Here is a 22,273-nt window from a genome sequence, read left to right on the forward strand (position 1 = left end):
CCACATTATGTTTTCACCCCTCCACTTCCCGGATGTCCCAGCAGGAAGTGCAACCGCAGTCCACATTCACAAGCAGGGCACCTAAATTACCCAAGGAGCTCAATTTATCCTGGGTGCACAAAGAAGAGATGTCATAATTTGCCAAATAAATATTTTACAAGGTTTCAAATTGGTCATTAATGGTATGTCTTTACACTGTTAAGTGACTAATTATACCTGGTAACGCACTAAATTATAAGTTTAGCCTTACTCCTAGTCATTTTTTTCCATCAACACAAGCTTTTCAGCACAATAATTCTTGGCTGCCGTTCCACTTTCTTGGTGAGACTCAGGCCAAAGAAGCACACAAACTTCCCTCCGAGTCAACAAAGTAGAAAAAACCCCACACCGGGCAGCAACGTAAAGTGGGCAGGTACACTCGGGGGATGGACTCGGCTGAGGAGCTACAGGCTGCCCCACCCTTGGTGCCGACACTTCGCATGATGACTGTCTCATTCGGGAGCAAGACTATCACCAAGGCAGTTACAACTGCTAATTAAGAAACAGACTTTGCTTAGTTCTTAGTTGGTTTACATTTGTTTACATGTTTTAAAACACAAAATGTCTAGAAGGTTGAACTTACGCTCTAATTCAGTTCTGGATTGTGAGTCAATTTTTACAAATACAAAGAAACATGCTACCTTTTTATTTTTAAGGACTCATGTCAAATGGAAGGACACCGAAGAAATTCATCATTTGATTCTTATTTGTAGGAGCAGATTCTCTGTAACTTGTAAATTATTTTGATTTATGGTGAATCATTATTGTATTCATAAATGCTGGAGAGTTGGTGAACAACATGATATAATGACACCCCAAAATAATTTTATAACTGCAGGTGTGCAAATCATAACATGTGGGAGATGACTCAGAGGATAATGGGGAATAAGGCAGTTTAGGAAGGGTCACATAAAGCAGGGAAAGGCATGGGGACATTTGCCCCAATTTTCTGAGATGTCTTTAAAACCAAAGTACTCAGATGTACAGGCAGACGCCGTGGAGCAGTCAGGCCTGGGCAGCAGAGTCAACAGTTACGTTTAAACGAGCATAGGCAAAATGCTTCGTAATTTACAACAACCCAATCACACTGCTCATTCTTTTGAGGTTAAATGCTACTGACATAAGCTACACCTGAATCCAATCAGTGCAGAGACGTTGAGAAGATTCACACGAAAGGACTAAATTTGTCACAAATGGGTTGGTTTCCGATCTTAATGTAGCCAAGTTGCTTTACTCTGACCTCCATTGAACAAATCAACTTAATGGGCACTAGGAGTGCTATAAAACTTAACAATGGAGTGATTTTTAACTTTTAAAATATAGTTATGAAGCAAAATGTTGGATAGCTTCTACAATACTGGAAATCAAATTAAATCTAGATGTTTTTTAACAGTCTTGACAGATATAATCCTAGTTACCATGTAAATTTATGGTAAGCTGCTGTGATATTAGCCACAGGTGCTACTTTTAATATATGAGCCGCATCTGGCTGGGAATAGAATTTCTCAGAGGACTGAAAATGACCTCACTATCAGACAATGGAAGGGAAAAAAACAAGACCACTGTGGCATATAAAAAGCTGAAGATGTGGTCCACAACTAAATATTTCACATAAAATTCATTTTAACTCTGCAGTTATAGGTTAAAGGATATTATGCTTTCAATATTTAAGAGGCGTAGATGTATTTCAACCAAATAGCCAAAAGATTAAGAACATAAGACAGTTATGAATACCCTGGCTACATATATAATACTATTTTTCCAACCTTTGATCAATGTCGGAAAAGATGATGCACTAAGACTTGAAAAGAAAATTCTTTCACTGTTCCCACGTACATGGCATGATTAGACACCACCAAGCACACCAAACCAAGATGTCAGGATCACTGATCTCTGAGCAGCAGCCACTCTCCAGTTCTGGCCAGCACCACTGGTTATGGGTTTTAAGTTCTTTGGCGTCATTCATCATGCCCACGAAAACATTCTCACCAAGTGAAAATTTTTTTTAATGCAATATTATTCTGTCACTTGAACCGAGTGAAATTTTTTTAAAAAATCGCTACAAGTAATTAATTACCATCCAGAGTTTGAGAATTGGCAGTATCACCCATAGGCAAATACAGAGGGAAAACATAAGTCTCTTACTTATCCAATTCAAAATAAAAATATAAATATGCATAAAATGTAAAACTGTTTGCTTTCAAGAAACCTTCCCTGAACCATTCTAAAGCCATCATTTGCCAGAGAACTGGCAAGTGTGGAAATGTGATAGAGGATTTACAAAGATTTAATCTATGAAATAACTCTTCCTGAATTAAACAAGCCTTCTTTATCTGAAAAAACTCTCTAAAAGAGAAACATTTCTGTGAAAATGTTTCCTACACCATTGCACTAAGCTGTGAGAAAGGTGGCTACAGAGCCCTGTAACATAACATTTTCCTTCTGGCTGTCTCAAGTAACTTGAAGGGCTTGAGTTTTTAGCTTCAATAGATCAATTCTATCTAGGTGATGATTTCAACTTACTCTGTTAACAAGTGACTGGATCTGTGCCTGGTCTCAACGGGCATCAAGAGCCCAAGTATCTTTAGCAAGAACCACCCGATACGGCTCCCTGACACTTCTGTGCACAGCTGACGGCATTAATACGGAGCATTTAGAAAGGGAGGCTCACGAAGCCTCACCTGTGAAGATGGTTACTGTGTACAGGTACTGCCTAATTAAACACGGCTTTTCCATGCGATGGAATGCTATACATACCTCCCACCGTTAAAAATCATGAGGTAAAATATTTTACTGACATGAGAAAATGTTCACTACACAGAAAGTGAAAAAAGCAACTGACTGAAAAGTATCTACAATATGACCCCAAATATATATACACATACATTATACATACATATACACATAAATACACATTCGCATATATTATTTTTTAAGTGGGCAGAAGGATTACAAGTATATTTTTCTTCTTTATACTTTTCTGTGTTATCCAAATTATAAAACATACTATGTAATCAGAAAAAATAAACAAAAAAACCCCATTATACTTGTTAACCAGCTGAACGTACCACACAAATGTAACATGGTATCATTCTTGTTAGAAGGAGCGGCCTGGCTGATCTCTGTGGGCTATGAATAACCCACAAATGTTAAACCTTTCTATTTAAAGCTTACAGTTTTAAATAAATAGGAAGACAGAAGAGACTCTCCCTTAAGGTTACACAACACAATAATACTTTAAGAAACTCAGAATGACAGCGGCCCTCTTTCCACACACCCGTATCCACAGCCATACGGTCAGTGGCTAGGCAAGCCCGGGTCTCCCAACGCAGGGTATGTTTATCTCCTCCACGCAGAGTTTCAGTTCTCCAAAGTTTTCAGCTGCTCTGTGCAGACATTCTATCTGAAGTGACTTACCCCTCTAGATAGAAGCTGACCTCCGATCTGTAACAGATTTAGGACTGATGATTGATCAATCGAGTATTATAAACTAAGGCTTTCAGGGTAGGGAACAGGGAACCATGTAGCATTTACAAGTCAAATCCTCATCAGTAGCTGCCTACCTTTTTCTTCAAAACATGCAAAGAACACATAGTCTCTTTTAAGCACTCCAAAATAAACATTTTTTCCTAAGTAGAACAAAGAAATAAACTCAATTTTGAACAGCAGAGTTTTTCATTCTAAGGTGTAAGACATTCCTAAACAAAACTGCAACCCACATCCTGAGTTATTCTACAACTCTTCAAAACGTAAATTTGTGTTAAGAGAAGAGCAGTCACCTTAGTGTAGGATGCCCAGGCTTAGAATGGTGGTCCCACCACCCACTTTCTCTGTAAGCAAGCTCCTTACCTCCCTTGACTTTGCAGCCATCAGCAAACCGGGATACTAACACCTAACCTTCCAAGGCTGCTGAGAGGGTCAATGAAACAAACTTGTAACAACTTAAGTTATTTCACAGGCCACAGAACACTGAGCCACTAACATCTAATAGACACTTAAACACTCATTAGTTCATAAAATACTTTGTGATCCTTTAAACTGTCTCCAAGAAAACTGATTCGGCTGCGTTTCAGGTAAATAATACAATATTAAGAGTTACCTGTATTCAGAATTGACCTTAAAGCCACATTTTTACATCAAAATTTCTAAAAATAATTCCTAAAGAATAGCCAATAATTTTTAACTTTTCTATATAGAACACAACCAGTACGATTAAAAAGAAAAAAGGAAATATCAGCAAAGAGTGCTGGACCAGAGGTCATAGAAAGGAAAGGAAAAGAAAGAATCTGAGATTAAAAGAATTGTCTTGAAACAGAAATGGTACCTAACGGGTAGCAGGTAAACAGGCCCTTGGCAGCCTCCCGGGGTGGTCCTTTGCGGAGTCTTAGAAGACTCTGCCATGGGCCCTCGGGACACCAATATTCACAACAGACCGTGGCTGTGGTTGTGGGTGGCTGAAGCTGCGGTGCTGAAACACTGAGTGCCAGCCTAAGTCTCTCATTGCTGGACACAAGTGACTAGAGATGCCCGAGTGGCCCGTTTTCTCCTAGATGCTTCAAAACTGCATGCAAAACAAAGGCACAATCAATGCTGTTGTTCTCCTGGGAAGTGCTCCATGGCACTACAGATCACTCTCTCATCCCATCAACACAGCAACTTGGTGGCCAGATAAGCCAGTCACTGTTAGGAATCGTCTGTGTCTAGAAGTAAGGAAATGAGGGAGAAGAGTCCCTTGTGAGAAAGGGTTGTACGTGTAACCTACAGGAGACAAAAAGGGGAAAAACATGGTTCCCCTGGGGCTAAGAGTGCTGACTGGCTCACCCACAGTGAACCAAATCAAGAGACCTGAAGTATTCCAGATGTATCCAGGTAACTGTGGGCTGGGTACTGTGGGAGACATACAAAAGCACAACCCAAGTCTGCCCTCAAGGTGCTTACACAGAGAGACGCGGGTGAGTAGTTGCATTACCCTGCCGCACGATCTAAGCTGCACTTAGTCTTGTCCTAATTTTGGCACTGGTTCATTGTCACCCACTTTACCCCTGAGCCTCAGTTGCCTCATCCTTTCTAGTTCTAACATTCATAGCTCAATATCAAAGCTCTGAGATGCATAGGTTCAATATCAAAAGGAGGCAAAAAGAACACCACAAGCAAGCGTAAGATAACCCAAGGACTGAATTCTAAATGGAAAGAACACACAATGGACTAGTGTCTGAGGCTGCAAGGATCTGCATCAAGCAACTGAGCCTCATTTCTTCTCCTGGCTGGCCTGTGCCCCCACCCCATGAATGCCATCCTTGCTATGGTCACTGGTGACCTCCATGCTGCTTAACCTAATGGTCATCCTTTGACAGTCACCTTCCGTGGTATCTCAGAATTGATCCCTCTCATCTTTTGGATTCTGTGATACTGACGTTGACCTGATTTTCTTCCTATTTCTCTAACAAGTCTTCTCGTCTTTTGCCAGCTCTTCCTCTTCTATCCAACCCCCAAATGGACTGAATCCTGAGCTGCCTTCTCTTCTCACACTGTATGTAATCTCCTCCTGAGTGAGCTCATCTATTACCCTGGCTTTTTTCCATATACACCTATGATTCCCCAATTATCTACAACCCAGACCTCACCCCTGAGTTCCTAACTCAGACATAAAACTACCTTCTTCAAGCTGACATTTGCATGTCTCACAGCATTCCCACTTAACAGTGTCCAAACCAGGAATCTTGATCCCTGCACCCCAACCCTGCTCCTCTCCCGCACCTCCCCAGCTCAGTTAAATGTCACATCCAACCACCCAGTTCCTCCAGGCCCCAAATCTGGGAGTCCTTCCTAATACCCTCTGCTCTTCCTTACCATCCATGACCACGCCTCACTGGTCAGAGAAACTCGGGTAGCCTCCACCTGCATTTTCTACAAGAGTTATGTGGGCCACCACTGGTTTCTGCTCCTGGAAACTCCGCAATACAGCTCCAACCTCTGCACTTCTCTGCTTCTCCTCTGTCCTTGCCCCAGTCCACACCTCCCTCTGTGTCCACTCCAGCGATGATGCCTCACCTGGCTGAATGTCACAGCCTCCTCACTGTTCTCCCCAATTTGACTTGTGCCTCCTTCACTCCGTCCTCTACATCCTCTGATTGGTCTTTTTTTTAAAAAATATATCAGCTTACCACTTCCTCACTGAGGCCTTCCCTGACCACTCTCCCCAAATAGAACTAGGTCTTCCCATTATTCTCCCCCATGGCCCCCTTTTCCGTTGCAGAGGCTGATGGGATGGATGGCCTGGAGTCAAATCCTGACACCATGCTTACCAGCTGTGGGACCTTCGGCAAGTCACTTAGTCTAAGCCTCAGTTTCCTCATCTGTAAAATGAAGGAAATATCCTCTTCACGGGCCTTGGTCAGGATTCACTGAATGAATCCATGCACAGTCCATGGCGCCTGGCCCACAGTGTAAGCGTTCATTAAGCATCAGCTGTTAGGATTTTCCTTCCTGGCACTTACCAGACCTTGTAAGGATACATTCGTTTTTCTCCTTGCTTACGCTCTCCCTCCCCCACTGAGTCCCTATGAAGACAGGGACAGTATCTGCTCTGTTCACTGCTGGCTTCACCCCAGTGTCTGGCACGGTGTCTAGCCTACAGCAAGTGCTCAATAAGTGTTAGTTATTGTTAAGTACATAACAATCAAGAAAAACTTTCTGGCAGTGGGCGGAATGTGGACAGATGTGGGCAGGATAGGGTGGGATTGGGCGTGGGAAGGAGAACAACAGCTTGAATAAAGGCGGAAAAGAACTGAACTGAGATGCCAGGGGCCTTCGCTCCAGGTTCAGCATGGCCACTAATTTTCTGTGGCCTTGGTCAAGGTACTCCCCGTCTGAGCTTTGGGTTCCCCACTTCTTCAGTGAGGGAATGGCTGGGTGACCCCTCAAGGTCCTTATAGTTCTGATCTCTGAGTAAAGAGCTTCCCACAGAGGAGTAATGTGAGGTGGGGTTAAGGCTGGGCTGTAGGCAGGCAGCCTTGGAACCTCTGAGAAGATGAAGTATGTCCTGTAAAACGTAATAGGAAAGCTCTGGGATTTTCTGAGCGTAAACCAACTTGATCACGGCAAAGTGGCATGCAGGGCAGAGGGAGCAGGGAGAGCCTAAAAGTGACAGGTGGCCAGCGAGCCCCTGCTAGAACTCTAGGGGGACGGCAAGTGCATCCAGACCAGCAGCACAGTCCTGGTGAAAGATACTAAAGGACGACTGACCAGTTCTTGGTGACCGATCGCCAAGATAATTCTTCAGTTTCAGGTCTGGGTGCTTGAGAGGATGGATGGTGGTCCTGCTGCTGAGAGAAACAGCAAGTCAAAAGAAAGGCAGAAAGACAGGAGTTTGCTTTCAGATAGCCTAGACTTGAGGCAACACTGATCCCAGGAGGGAGGGCAGCACAAGAAGCCTCCCTGCCATGCCGAAGCCCAGCTCACTGAACCCACCTTAGGGCCCTCATTTCCCCAACACGAGGCAAAAAAATGTGTCCCCTTTCTCCCTGTCCTTGGCCTATGCCACCTTCAAACGCTCCCTCAGTGCCTTCCTTCCCAACATATCACATCTTCAAGGACCGACTGGAAATTCCTCTCCTGCAGGCAGCCGTCCTGGAACGTGCCGCCTTCGGCTTACCAGCGCAGGGCTCACGCTCTAAGGCCTGATCAGCACGGCGATTTGAAAAAATCAACCACCTTGTGCAATTCAGATGTGCCACCTCCCCAACAAACCTGGGAGCTTTCCGGGCAGAAATGGAATTACGTACTTCTGCTGCCTCTTCCTCCCCTGCATCTCGGGCCCAGAGCCGTGCCAGCCCCTTAGTGGCTGCCAGCCCTGATGCCTTGCTGGGCTCATTGATCCTGACAAAGCCAGACCACGCGGCTCCTGGCCCGGCCAGCCCGGGGCAGCCCCGGGCACCTGGTACATGTCCACAGCCAGGGCTGCAAGGGCGAGGACAGGGCATTTGAAGTCAGTTTGATGTATGATACGGTAAAAGGCCTCAACCCTGCCCTGCTGGATGAGAGCACACAAGCAAACAGGGTCATTAGCAGCGTTTGCTGTTTTGATAGGACTGACTTTAACGACACAATTAAATGACCTCTGATTGCTCAACAGTGATACCTGGGTTACTCCCAAACAAGCACAGCTTTGTTTGTTTCACTGGTGAATATTCCCTTTCTCAGAGAAGTATGGTAAAACCCATTTAAGGGAGAAAACTAATCCAACAAGTAGTCCTTGGAAAACAAGGTATCTCCTAAAAAAACAAATATAAAACAACCACCTTTCTGTATCACATTAGATCTAGAAAGTTGCTGTAGGAACCAGGGATGTGAGTCTGGCCTCTACTAACTGTGACAGGACCCAGTGTGACCACAAGCAATCCCACGGTCTCGGTCTGGTCAGTGTCCCATGAGACTCAGTGACTGCGTTAGAGTGCCCCATTCCAGCCTGAATCAGAAGGGCAGTGTGATGGTGAATTACCTGCAACACAGGAGAAAGGATGTCACTGCTTTGTTTTGTCTAAAAGGATGTAGAAAAAAGACCAGAACACGCAGAGCTCAGAGCCAGGGAAGAAGAACCTCCCCCACCTGTCCACAACGTTGGACCCTCAAGCCCTCGTAAAGGCAGACAGCAACTGGCCACTACCCAGCCACAGGAACGTGAGTACGGCACTGCCTAAGGGTTGACCAGCTGCTACAGCTGCTCCACCAGGCACCCAAGATTTGCATCCTGACACACCTGAATGCGAGTTTCTATGACACGGCCCTAATGCACCAGAACCCTATAGACAACACCCCCGTGCAAACCTGAACGCTATTGATAATGGCCGTGTTGAAGCAGTGGGCAGGCATACCAAAGAAAAACAGAAACAGAACAGAAAAGAGCAAGACTAAAATACTTTTAAGTTATTATTTAAAGTCCCCTTTCAATTAGTTTCTGCAATTATTGAGCCAGCAGTCCATTGTTATTAATTCATAGTCAACCTATTTAAGCGGTACCAGCAATGCAGGCTGAAAACAAATGCCTCAGTAATTTCCTAACTCGAGTGTTATTTTCTTGTCAGTTAAATTTAAAGCAACCCATTTGTGACCACTTTATACCAAGTTAATCTCATATAAAGTGCTTCACAAACCCTAACAGCTACACTAAGGTTTTATACTAATGAAAGCAATTTACATAAATGAAATTTATGTCAATGCATTTCGTGACAAATTTTTTATTTTATAATAATTATGGTACTTATATGATAACATCTGTTGATATTCACAGTCTAAACCTGGCAAAGATTTAAACCCACAACATTTTCCATGCATCATGTACATTATCTGTGAAAAGCAATAAAAAAAGCAATGAATGCATTAATCATACCAATATCATCTGCAAAGCATAAATCTGAAATACCTTTCACGTCAGCTCAAACTGCTTTTTTATTTTTTACACACCTGATTTTACACCATCTGTTAAAGGGCAAGACAAAGACTGTTGAGGAAATTATACTTCTTGGCTGTTTGACTTTCACAAAATACTCAGGCTAAGTTCTGTAAACAGAAGATTTACTACACAACTAAGACAAACTGATGTAGTTAAAAGTCCATTTTTATTAAAGGACGGTGTAATGACCACCGCGTTTTCACACGGCAGTGTGGTGTCTGTCATGTCTGCATTGTTGACGCCTGTTTTACATTTCTCCTCCTCCATCTATTGCACATTGCTTTTACAAATACACATCAGGTCTAAACCCACTGTACGGCACTAACAACAGACACGAGACTCCAGACGACATTTTAGGCTCTAATTTCCCCACCCTGGTGGACACCAACACTGATATTCCAGCCACCACCTGACATGAACATGGTCCTGCCCAGGGCTCCCCAAACTCCAGGAAGAACTCCAAAATTAATACCCACATCAACACCACACAGATATTTTTATTAGCTTCTTAAATTTTAGGTAAGGTTTACTAAAATAGGTGTTTACTCACCATTCCAACAAAAAATATGGACACTTTCTCAGGTTTATAGTCTGCCGTGATTAAGTCACCAGTGGGCACATGTTAAATACAAGCTACTGTGTGTGATAACCATGTAAGTTTTCACTTTACCTGGTCCCAGCACACAAATGTTAGCCTGTTTTAAAAGGAAGATGACACCTTCTAACCTATATGATGCCCAAGCCATTGGGAACATCCTCTCTGGGAGTTCTTCCTACCCTCAACAGGTAGAATATCCTCTTTCAACAGTGCTCAGATGCATTACTAACTCAGAACTTTGATGTGCACAACAAAGAACTATAAAGCCTGAACTAATTCATTCACACAGAGAGCTGCTGAGACCTCCACCGATATCCTGCAGAGGATTGTTAAGACTTTCATCGACAGTTGTCTTTCTTCTGGTATCATCAAGCCTTTGACTTCACTAAGTGTTTCAAAATGTCAACCATAAGCCTATTGTCAAATTCCTCAATAAAACATTTTTATAAAGTAGTCAGCAACAGTAACCTCCAACTGCAAATACAGCAGGAGTTTCTCTGAGCACACGAGAAATATTTTACAACCCCAAAGTCGCACATGGTGATGCTGCTGCTAGAGGCACAGAACACCACCACAGCCCAGGCCGTTCGGAAGGCTCCTCCTCGCTCCCCACTCCAGCTCCAGAGAGCTCTGGATGGCAGTATCACAATAACCGATACGTGAATGTGATGAACAACATATAGAACAAACAAAGCTTGGACCTCACCCTGCAAAGGATACTACACTTTGACAAACTATTAGATTGAGCCACGTGAAAGTGCCATTTTTATACGTCAAAAGTAGCTGAGTATCAGCCAGTTCATATGTTTCAGTCTAATATAACTGAACGTCCTGCTGGGCAGACCCTCCTAAGCAAGCAGACAAAGCGCAGGAGCTCCCCAGGAATGCAGAGAGCTACAGCTCTTTCCCACAAAGCCTGGTCTGTCTCCGGAACCAAACGTGCCCTCCATCCCCAATCCGAAACTCTTTGTATCTTCCACCCAAAATTCATCATTCGTCCAAAAGGTACCAAACCGAGTCAGGTGCCCAGCGCTGCTGCTTATCTATTCTTGACGCTAAGCGTGTTTCCATGATGAACAAGGGCGGCCCCAGGTATCCAGGAGTGAGAGAAGCGGGGACAGCCTACCTGGGGCGGGGGGTGTTGCCTCCTGGCCAGTCTGGGCTCCTGCCCTGGAGGGCTCCACCTGCTGGCATCTGGAGTAGCTGTTTCCTGGGCTCCAAAGCCAAACTTGCACATACTTCTAAAGCGTAAAATTTCCTCTGATTTTGTAAGTTTCCTGTTTATCCCCATACATGACAACGCATAACAAAATCAATCTTTATGAGACACTCACACATTTCTAACTGACATTTTGTTCTTTCAATGCAGCTACCCTGCAGTTGCCAAACACCTAAGTTTATATGTCATTTATAGACCTCTGTCTCCTTCTGTCTACATGAACAGAAAAAAAGCAAAACTCCTTTACAAATGCCAACCCCACCCTGTCTGAGTATAAGCATTCCGAGTGTGGAAACTCCCTGCCTCGAGTCCTGGCATTGCTGTGCTGTGTCTGCTCAGGGAGTGTCACCATCTGTCACCATCATACTGCCCACCAACCCACGGCACGCCGCAGAGCCCGTGCACCACCACCCAGGGCAGAGACAGTGGGCCAGCAGCAACTGGCACCCATGACTACTTCATCCACCTACACTCAGAGAATCCCTTGGGATTTTTGCATTTATAATCTCTAAGTATCTGTATCCATCTGAGCTATCAAATGAATTTGGACTATTTGGAACTGACCATATCTTGGAATAAAACCTCTGAGAGAAAAGAAGTTCAAATGTATTTTGCTGGCTATTTATTATTATAGTAAAACCTGGAATAGCCCAAAGCTTTGAGAAATAAGTTTTTCATCCAGGGTCACTGAAAATGTTTCTAAAATGCATGGTTCATTTTCCATAGTAAAGGAAATGAAGACAAGGCGAACTCGTGATACCATTGTATACACACTACATAAGCAAACCATTTAATCACTTCTTGGCCTTTTGGCTAAGATCAAGCGTAGCAAACCACTTAAAAACTGCAACACCCAACCAAAGTGCAATCATTGTCCTGAAGATTTTATCATGAGTAAAATGAAAAGACTATATAAAGAACTGAAAAATGTTCACAATCTATTGAGAAAAACAAACAGAATATATTTTTTATTCCAATGTTCAGCAAAGATTAAAAAACAATATGATACCAGCCAGTGTGGGTCACACTCTTAAGGGTGAGGTGTCATCATTTCTGACCATGGCTTCTTCCAGCGTGCGGAGCTGAGGCCAGGAGAAGTGCTGCCGCTGGCACGAGCATGTGGAGCACAGCGGGCCTTCCTTCGCCCCGCAGAAGGTGGCGCTGCAGCAAGGGCGGGTGGCAATGCCGCTCACAGTGAAACATCAGAGCCCCGCGCGGCTCTAATGGACAGCCCCGCACATCTAATTTGCATACAGGCGGGATTATGTCTAGAAGATAAATTTCTGGGACAATGGGTATGTGGATTGTGAATGTCGATAAGCATTGCTCAATTGCCCTCCAAAAGATTACATCAAATGACACTCCCAGCTCCTCACTGTCCAGGTCCCTGTCACTGTGGCACTTCCCCCACCAGCCTAGACTCCAAGGGCCAATGTTTTAATCCCTCCCTTGCACACGCCCTTATGTCCCCTGCTCCTCTGTTCCTCCACTGCACACATTTGGCAAAAGTTCAGCCCTCGTTAAGCCCAACTCTGCACCTACTCCAAGCTCGTGCCCAAGCAGCTGAACGTGGCTGGACAGAACATAGAAAATCTTTACTCTAAATGTCTGACCAGAGGCCGGGCATGGTGGCTCACATCTATAATCCCAGCACTTTGGGAGGCTGAGGCGGGAAGATCACTTGAGGCCAAGAGTTGAAGAACAGCCTGGCAACATAGCAAGACTCCCATCTCTACAAAATATAAAAAAAATTAGCCAGGTGTGATAGCACACACCTGTAGTCCTAGCTACTCAGGAGGCTGAGGTGGGAGGATCACCTGAGCCCAGGAATTGGAGGCTGCAGTGAGCTGTAGTCATGCCACTGCACTCTAGCCTAGCAAGATTCTAGCAAGACTGTCTCTAAAAAGAATAAAATAAAATAATGTTTGACCATAAATCTGCAGTGACACTGAGAACTGCCCAGCAACCAGCCACATTTCCCAAGCTAGTTCACTGAAGTCTCCACAATGACTATTCCTTTTCCTATCTCCCCAGGTCTCCAGTACTCCTCCCTCCCACCCCTGCTTACTCTCAATTGATGACCTCACTAAAAACACAGAAGCAACCAAAAGAGAATTACCTCTTTTTCCCAGGACAAATGTACCAACCTGCTTGCATCTATACTTATACACTCTTCCTTCTTTCCTGCTGCAATGGATCCACCAGCCCTGTGCCTCTACTACCCAACTGATCCTGTCCTCTCTTCCTTATCTGGGACTTTGCTCTCACAATCTCCCCCTCTAAAAACTCTCGAACTGCCATCTCCAGCCTGGCTCTAACCCCTTATATCCACCTGCTAACCTGACAGCTCCACTTGGATGACTAATAAGCATCTCAAACCCGACATGTCCAAAACAGGATCCTTACTTCCCTACCCACCCCTGCCCCACACCCTGTGTTCCTCAGTAAATGGCACCAGTGGCACCACCCTTCGTGCTATAGCTTGAGCCAAGACCTTGGGGCCATCCTTAACCTCCCCTTTCCCACATCCAATCTCACAGCAAGTCTTCATTATTCTACCTTCAAAATATAACACATGAGGATCCCTACATTTCCCTCCACCGCCACTGCGTCCCCTGCAGTCTCCCATCATCTCCGGCCCATACAACTGCACAAGCGTGGTATGCAGTCTGCAGGCTTCCACTCTCGCCCTCCGACCGCCTACTCTCAGCAGAATGGCCAGGGAGATGTTTATAGAACACAGGCCAATAATGACACTCCCCCGCCTGAAATCCTTCGATGGCTTTCCCTCAGAGAATAAAGCCCAGACTCCTCACCGCGCAAACAAGGCCCCAGTGCTCCGGCCCCTCCCCTCCCTTCTCCTCTTTGTCCATTCCAGAACACCGGCCTTCTGGCTCTTTCTCACACCAAGATCATTCTGCTTCAGAAGTGTGCACTTGCTGTTCTCCCAATCCAGGAAGCTCTTCCCTTTGACCTTCACACACTAGTTCCTTCGCATTATTCAGGCTCAGATGTCCCCTCCCCAGAGAGGCCTTTCCAGACCACTCCCCCTTAGATAGTGTCTCACCCCTCCGTCACTCTTTGTGCTGATACTTCATTCTTCTTCTTCACTAGCTGAAATTATATTACCTATTCATTTGTTTATTGTCTATTTTCCCCACTAGAATGGGAGCTACATGAACTGGCACAGAGAATACGCTTAATAAATATTTGTTGAATTAAAGGATATTACTTTTATGGTAAAAATAATTTTTTAAAATTTAACTGCAGGTACAATCACCACATTGTAAATAAACTATACCTATGGAGAAAGACCAGAAGAGAACAGAAAAAAATGAAAGTAGTTACCATAGGAAATTTTTTTTTATTTATACCACCCTATTCTTATGTTGTGATATTCTTGTTACAATAAAAACAATGGCTTTTCTTTCCCAGATGAAAGATGAACGAGGATCTGTCAGTGCCAGAAGGCCACTACTCCACACCTGAGTCGTGAGCAAGAGAAAAGCAGCTCCTGATACTTGGGAGCCGGCCTGGTACTAACAAGGCCTTGGTGCTCTGCTGTTGAACATCAACACTAGGCACGGCCACTCTGTGACCACGATGGATTAAGACAGAAACAAGACCACTCTGCAATGATACCTGAACACAGACAAAGCATGAACATCATCCCAGCCATGAAACACCAAACAGCCCCCTCTCCCAGGTAATGAGTGACCACTGCTTCCTTTCAATTTCGGCTTTGGGCCTGCTTCAACTTACTTTATTTTGTTTTATTTATTTGTTAATGTAGGTAGGCAGGTATTTATTTATTTGAGACAGGGTGTTGTTTTCTTACCCAGGCTAGAATGCAGTGGTGCAATCATAGCTCACTGCAACCTCGAACTCCTAGGCTCAAGAAATCCTCCTGCCTCATTCTCCCCAGTAGCTGGGACTAGAGGAACACACCACCAAGCCTGGCTAATTTTTTTATTTTTTGTAGAGATGAGCTCTCGCTGTGTTGCACAGGCTTGTCTCGAACTCCTGGGCTCAAGCAATCCTCCTGCCTCAGCCCCCCAAAGTATTGGTATTATAGGCATTAGCCGCCACCCTGGCTGGCCCTGCTTTAATCTGCTCTCCCTACAGGTAAGATTTATTAAAATACTCAATCATAGAATTACCCATTTCCTGACAGCATCCAATCCAGAGCAAAGTCCTGACTCTTTAAAACTTTTCTAATATTGCCAGTCTGAGCAAGAGCAAGACCCCGTCTCTACAAAAACTAGAAAAATTAGCTAGGTGCAGTGGCGTACTCCTATGGTCCCAGCTACTCGGGAGGCTGAGGCAGGAGGATCACTTGAGCCCAGGAGTTTGAAATTGCAGTGAGCTATGATGACGATGACGCCAATGCACTCTAGCCTGGGTGACAGAGTGAGACCCTATCTCAAAACAAAAAACAAACAAACAAAAAACTTTTCCAATATAGGTTGGGTACAGTAGCTCATGCCTATAATCCCTGCACTTTGGGAAGCTGAGGCATTAGGGTCACTTGAGCCCAGGAGCTCGTGACCAGCCTACACAACACAGCAAGAGCTCAACTCTACAAAAATAAAAAAAATTAGCCAGGCATGGTGGCATGTGCCTGTAGTTCCAGCTACTGTGAAGGCTGAGGCAGGAGGATCACTTGAGCCCAGGAGTTTGGAAGCTGCTGTGACCTACGATCGCATCACTGTACTCCAGCCTGGGTGACAGAGAGACCCTGTCTTTAAAAAAAAAAAAGCTTTCCATATCACTACCACAAGCCCAAATCCTGTAATAAGTCCTTCTACTCCGTCCTCCTGAGACGCCCTTGCTGCCCTGCGGTGCATTCTCCCTCATGGTAACGAGCAATAAGCCCAACTCGTTCAGCAACAGGTGTGTTCCTAGCTGTCTTTGGCTGGAAGGCAGTGACAGTTGTCATGACATCAGTTGCCATTACAGGCCACTGTACATGAAAAAGTCATAGGAGCCTGGCTGGAAAACTGACCCCAAGATATAATCTCGATTCTGGTTGTCTGAATACATTCCCTGACATTGGTTGATTTTCTTATCATCTGCCTCTTTCTCCTAAAAGCTGGATAAAAGGAGTAAAAAGTCTAGTTAATTAAATGTATCAGTGAATAATGTTACAATTGATCCATTATGCCCTGCAAGCTTCCCTTCCCTCCCATTTCTGAAAGTTACTCCGAGCACAAGGTCAGAGTGGTGCTGGGGGACTGACTCATGGGCAGGGCCTGAGGCAACATCATTCAAGTACTTTAAGCCACATGTTCAAGCCCAATAAATTAGGCCAGGCTTAAAGAAGTCAAGCTGTACACATGTAAGAATTTTAATAAGCTTGGAAAATGCTACCTAAAGCTTATACACAAGCTTACTGTACCAATGGGATTCCCTGCCACCAGCCACCGCGTGCTAAGCCCCTGACAAGAGCTGTCGAGCACGTGGCAGCAGGGACAGGGAGTCTGCTTGGTCCAGGTTTCCTCAGGAGTTGGGGACTCGCAGCAGAAGGCTGGCAGCCAGATGGACGGAGAACAGAATGGGGCATGCAGCTCAGTGGAGCCAACGGCATTTACTAGGAAAACACGCCGAGGGTTCTTTGGTGGAAATCTGGTCCTCGCACACCCTTCTAGAAACTAGCAAACACTGTAATCAATGTCTGCATCTATCAAATGCCTGTTTGTACCCAGAACTGTATTAGGTACAATAGAGAGTTATTTAAGCAAACGTGGTCTCTGACTTCTAGATGCTGACACCTAATATAAATAAAAACAATAAATCTGTCTGAGGGATTACCAAACTAACTGAACAAACACGAACAGTCAAGAGCGTTCACCTTACATAAATGCCATGGAGTAAGAACTGAAGGGCAAGTCATGGGAGATGACTCTCTAAACAGGGTGAGGCCCTGATGGAACAGTTACCTTGTTAAAACCGAGTCTCCAAGGGGGAGGTCAGGTTTTAAGAAGAGTTTCAAGAGCTGGCTGCTGAGCCCAGGGAAAGCAAGCCAGTCAGGGAGGGTGGTGCAGCGTGGGAGATGATTTAGAGACAGAAATACAACTACAGAAGCAGGAAAACTTACCAACTGCCCAGGAAAAGTAGGGGTAGTCAGTCAAGCAGGTATACGTTTCCCACCTGGTTTAACTCATAAATATAAAAAGTTCACACCCTCTTTCAATGTTTTTAAACTTTCAAAAGAAACCAAATACCCTAACCGATACCAAATCAAAGCAATAGCGGTTTCAGAATTTGATTTTCCAAATAACACAAACCACCCTCTTCCCTCAGAACTAAGAATCGCCCAATTGGGTGGTAGCAACTGTCAACAGGAATGTAACTCTACCACTGAATTCTTAAGGAAGGGAGGCTTGGATCCTGAGTCCACACAGGACCAGATGACCTGCAGTATCAGAAAGTGACAATAATAGACCATGGCCCTAGCAAGGATTTATAATAATTACCTGATTAAAATTTTTGAAGGAGAACTCTTTGTAGATGGCATCTCTGTCACTGGATACTGACCATCCTGCTCCTGTAAGGTCAAGTATAATCTGTTTCCGCTCCTCTGCAGTCAACTGGTGAGCATCCGCTGACTAGGAAGAGAACATATTCATATCTTAAAATGCAGAGGTTTACTTAAACTCAAATAAACTTACAGCTCTTTACCTTAAGTAGAGACATAGACAAAAGTCTCAAGGGCAACAGATTCTTTTTTTTTTTTTTGAGACAGAGTCTCGCTCTGTCACCTGGGCTAGAGTGCCGTGGCATCAGCCTACCTCACAGCAGCCTCAAACTCCTGGGCTCAAGCAATCCTCCTGCCTCAGCCTCCCAGGTAGCTGAGATTACAGGTACACACCACCACACCTGGCTAATTTTTCTATTTTTAATAGAAAGAAGGTCTCGCTCTTGCTCTGGCTGGTCTCGAACTCCTGACCTCAAGGGATCCTCCGGCCTCAGCCTCCCAGAGTGCTAGAATTACAGGCGTGAGCCACCACACCAGGCCTCAGGGGCAACAAATTCTAACCATCTTTCATTCCTTTGTTCTCAAAAACAGACCAGAGCAAGGCCAGCTCTGTGTAAAATAAGCTGCCTCCATGGTATATGTTATCTCTGCCCTCCTTACTGCTACTACAAATTTCATGATTTAGCTTCTCCAGTTCATTCCAGATACAACTGAGACTGACCATTACCACTAGCCACCCTGGACACTCAGGAAACCGTGGGAAAAAACACTCACCCAAGGAAACCCTCCAAGTCCACTGGCAGGTCCAACCTTAGGACTCAGGGCTGCGAACTCCGGGTCCATCGCCCTGTGGACGGCCCGCACCACCTCAGCAGCCGTCACTGCTTACTCGCACGGGTTTTAACTGCGTGGGACCACCATCCCCTTGCACATCTGATGAAAACCAATCCCCAAAGGGAAAAAACAAGTGCACGTTTATGTTGTGTATAGGAACTGCTGGGAGTCCACGGATCTTCCGGACCACAGGTCGAAAGGCCTTATCTGAGTGGAGTGACTTTATGAGACACTTTTCTCAGAGCATCAGTAAGACAAACTCCCTCTGTGGTTTGGCCAGAGTACTGCCCAGTCCACGGCACTTGTGTGCACTATTCACCTTGCTTCTACTCACCCCGGTGATGACAGTCACAAACCCAGGTTCTGTCGGTTAAAAAGCCCATACTTCTGGTGCTATTTGTGGAGAAGAGATGAATACTCTACTAGAAGTCAGGAAAGCTGGGTTCTCATTTCAGGCAATACCTCCCGCCTTCCCTTACCTACCTGCAAGGCTACCGTACGCTCAGCGAGAGCGAGACAGTCACACAGAAAGACTGAGCGACCGTGAGAGCTCCTCAACAAAAGGCAACAGGGGCCGAGCTCCATTCCTGATTGTCCACCATTAAGCTGTAACTCCCTCTCACTTCAGAAATCCTAATGTCTTTTATTACTGACATTAATATAATTAAGAAGGCAAAAGTCTTTTACCTTTAGACAACTTGTTCCATGAAGATGCAAAGAATACTAATGAACCAATGTTCTAATTTTAGTTCCTTGTTAGATCAGCTACCCTTCCCCCGCCACTAACAAAAGGGAAAAATGAGACTATCTTTTAATTACACAAAAATATTTAAAACACTATCAAAAACCATTTACTATTAAAAACAAAAAGATCTATCCATTAGTTTTACAGAGACACTTCTGAAAATTGTACACAAAGATCTATTTTAAAAAAATCTAAAATTTTTATTAAACACTTAATTTTTCAACTCAGAGAATTTGGGAAAAGAAATGGAATTACGCGTGTCCACACTGAGTAGCTGCAAAGGAACTATTAAACGTGACATGGGTAAGGCGGCAGGCACCTGGAGTCTGTGGCACACGCTCTGAGCTGTTTTCCTCTGCGTCCTCAGCTATCCACATCCCCACGGAGATCAAGGCTGTGCTCTCCGGCTCAGGGCAGCGTCTGCCCATCAGCAGGGATCGTGGCCAAGACTGGGAAATGGAGCCACTTCATCTACCTAACACCAACGGCCCAGTGAGGACACACCCTCAAAAGAACACTCTGTGGTGGGCTTAAATTGTTTTCTTGGGGGAGTGTTAAAAAACCCTAGGATTTGGAGAGAGTAACCTGATGCAAGGCCTAGCTTCGCTCCTTTTAGCTGTGGGGTGCTGAACTTGGCGTCTCTGAATTCCAGTGTCCTCCCTCATGTCTGCACTGGGGATATTACAATATCCACCTGCCAAGATTTTTCTGGAAGGATTAAAGCGATCTCGACTGTGAAGGCACCCGGCATCGAGCCTGGCACGTAGCGGCCGCTCAGATCACGTCCGTCTATTCATCTCTTCCCAGAACACGATTTCACCTGATCACCGGCGCCCCGGACAGAGGTGCGCCCTGCGACACGCCCGGGTGACAGTGCGCACTTGGCCTGTGTTCTTACCTTCGTGAGAAGCAAAGCGCCTCTCCTCCTCCTCCTTGGAGCTATTTTAAATTTCTCCTGTTGAAGGGTTTCAAACAGCCCACCGGCTCTAACCAGCAACTTAAAATGAAGCGGTGAGTTTAATGCAACACTTTTCCACTAGGTGGTGCTGCATGTTAAAACTTTCCCTCAGTTTACTCCAAAATATTCGTTTCTAAAGCAGGAAAACTGACTGAACGCCCTTGGAAGAGGAAAGAAAAAATCACTGTCACCAAAAAAGATAATTTACTAATAATTCCTCCAAAAACTCTGAATTCACCATGGAGTGAAGCCGCTGACAGGGAGCCGCGAGACCGAGGAAGCCCCGCTCTCCGGGGCGGGCGATCTCCAGGACCCAACAGCACCTTCGGTCGTGAAGCTCCGAATAGTTTTCCAACTCTTTTTCATATCTGCTTTTTGTTGTTCAACGAAACTCGTTCTCGTTGGTTTCCGAATAGCAAGTTCGTGGGCTACGGCGGAATGTTTAAGCCAAGGGAAAGGGGGCACAAGCCGTGGATACCCTGGACTCCGACCGGCGCGTCTGGCAGGTGCCAGTCCCGCACGCGGTGACTCAACGCCGAGCCCGCAGGCCCGGCCCACTTTGGGGCTGCCCTGGTCCCTCCCGCCCGCCCCTCAGTCGGCGCCGCGGGGCCTCGCCCTCCTCCCGCACCCGCTCGGCACTCACCATGGCCGCGAGCCTCGGGCCCCGGTGCCGCAGCGCCGCCAACAAGCCCCGCGTCGTCCCCCGCGCCCAGAGCGCCGCCGCCATGGCCGCCGGCCGAGGGCTGCCCGGCGCACTGCCTGCGCGCCGCCCGCCCCCGCCCCGGCCCTGGCCCCGCTCGGCCCCGCTCGGCCCCACTCGGCCCCGCTCGGCCCCCGCCGCCCCTGCTGGGCCCGGTCGTCTCGCACAGCCGGCCCCGTTGCGTGGGCCCAGGCCCGAAGGCCTCGGGAGCTTCGGTGGCCGCCAATTCTACTGGCCGCCCGGCGGGCCCCGCAGCGGCGCCGCCCTCAGATCTGCCTCTGGGCTCTCTCCGCGTGTCCCAGACCCGGTGGCCGCTCGTCCCGTCTGTGCCCGGGAGGTAGGCCGGCCGGCGGGGCCCTGGGCTCGCGCTCCTGTCCCGCTCTTCGGGGCCCGGAACCCTGCCCGCGCCTCGGGCGTCGGCTCGCCTCACACCCGCGGACCGTCAGACCGTGTCGGGCTCCCTCCTGGGCGGCGGGCGCACAGCCGTGCGGGCGGGCGGGAGGGTGGGGGTCGCGAGCAGGGGCTAAGCCGCGGGGGCCTGGGGACCACCGCCATGGTCGTTAATCTGTACTCGCGGGGGACGATGAACCGTAGAGGTTAGCCTCGGGGGCTCGCTGAGTCAGGCAGCCGAGGGTTCGAACGTACGCTCGGCTCAGTCATTGCTTAGCTGCCCAGGCCTTAAGCCGCCGGTTCAGCCGTATTTGCGGAGATTTGAGTCTGGAAAACCTGGCTTGTCGTGCTGTTGCATGAGCATCCACACAGGCTCAGCACGCAGGGCACTCTGGAGATAGGTGTAAACAGATCTAGATAAATGTTTTCTGGTATCATTTCGGGGGAGGTATTCTTTCTTTTATATGTATGTGTGAGTATTTGTTAATTTTTTTTTTTTTTTTGCTTTTTTGCGATGTAACTGACATACCATAAAATTAACTCTTTAAAGCATACAGTGTTTTTTATTATTAATGTATTCACTCACTTGTATTTTTTTTTTACTAAATAGTTCGAGTAAATTAATGTAAGCAGTTTTGAAGAGGATATAGCAAAAGATTTTCAAAGAGTGAGAATTCATTTAAGTTCAACCTAGCAGTTGTTAGCAGTTCATCCACTTGGACTTAGAAAAAAATAAAGCTTTTGCCTCAAAATGGCCTAACATTTATGGACTTTTGGCCTGACCTACCTTCTTCCTGTTTGCCCACTTGACAAGACGTAACTGTTTCAAAACCAAAACTCAGGGAAGAGTCACTGTGGGGG

At 46.0% G+C, this 22,273-nt stretch overlaps 1 protein-coding gene across 1 annotated transcript in view; it reads right to left on the reverse strand.

The window, feature by feature from the left end:
* The window catches only part of PCBD2 (pterin-4 alpha-carbinolamine dehydratase/dimerization cofactor of hepatocyte nuclear factor 1 alpha (TCF1) 2), a 43,079-nt gene extending 22,012 nt beyond the window's left edge, over window positions 1-21,067 (reverse strand). Inside the window, exons 1-2 of the mRNA XM_012651350.1 lie at window positions 20,966-21,067; window positions 17,784-17,915 (exon numbers count right to left, since the gene is read on the reverse strand). Coding sequence (XP_012506804.1) covers window positions 17,784-17,915; window positions 20,966-21,049 — 216 coding nt within the window. The 5' untranslated portion in view covers window positions 21,050-21,067. The remainder of the gene's footprint in view (window positions 1-17,783; window positions 17,916-20,965) is intronic.
* Between the last annotated feature and the right edge of the window lie 1,206 nt (window positions 21,068-22,273).

The sequence above is a fragment of the Propithecus coquereli genome, unplaced genomic scaffold (genome assembly GCF_000956105.1).
Source record: "Propithecus coquereli isolate 6110/MARCELLA unplaced genomic scaffold, Pcoq_1.0 Scaffold353, whole genome shotgun sequence".
NCBI classification, from domain to species: Eukaryota; Metazoa; Chordata; class Mammalia; order Primates; family Indriidae; genus Propithecus; species Propithecus coquereli.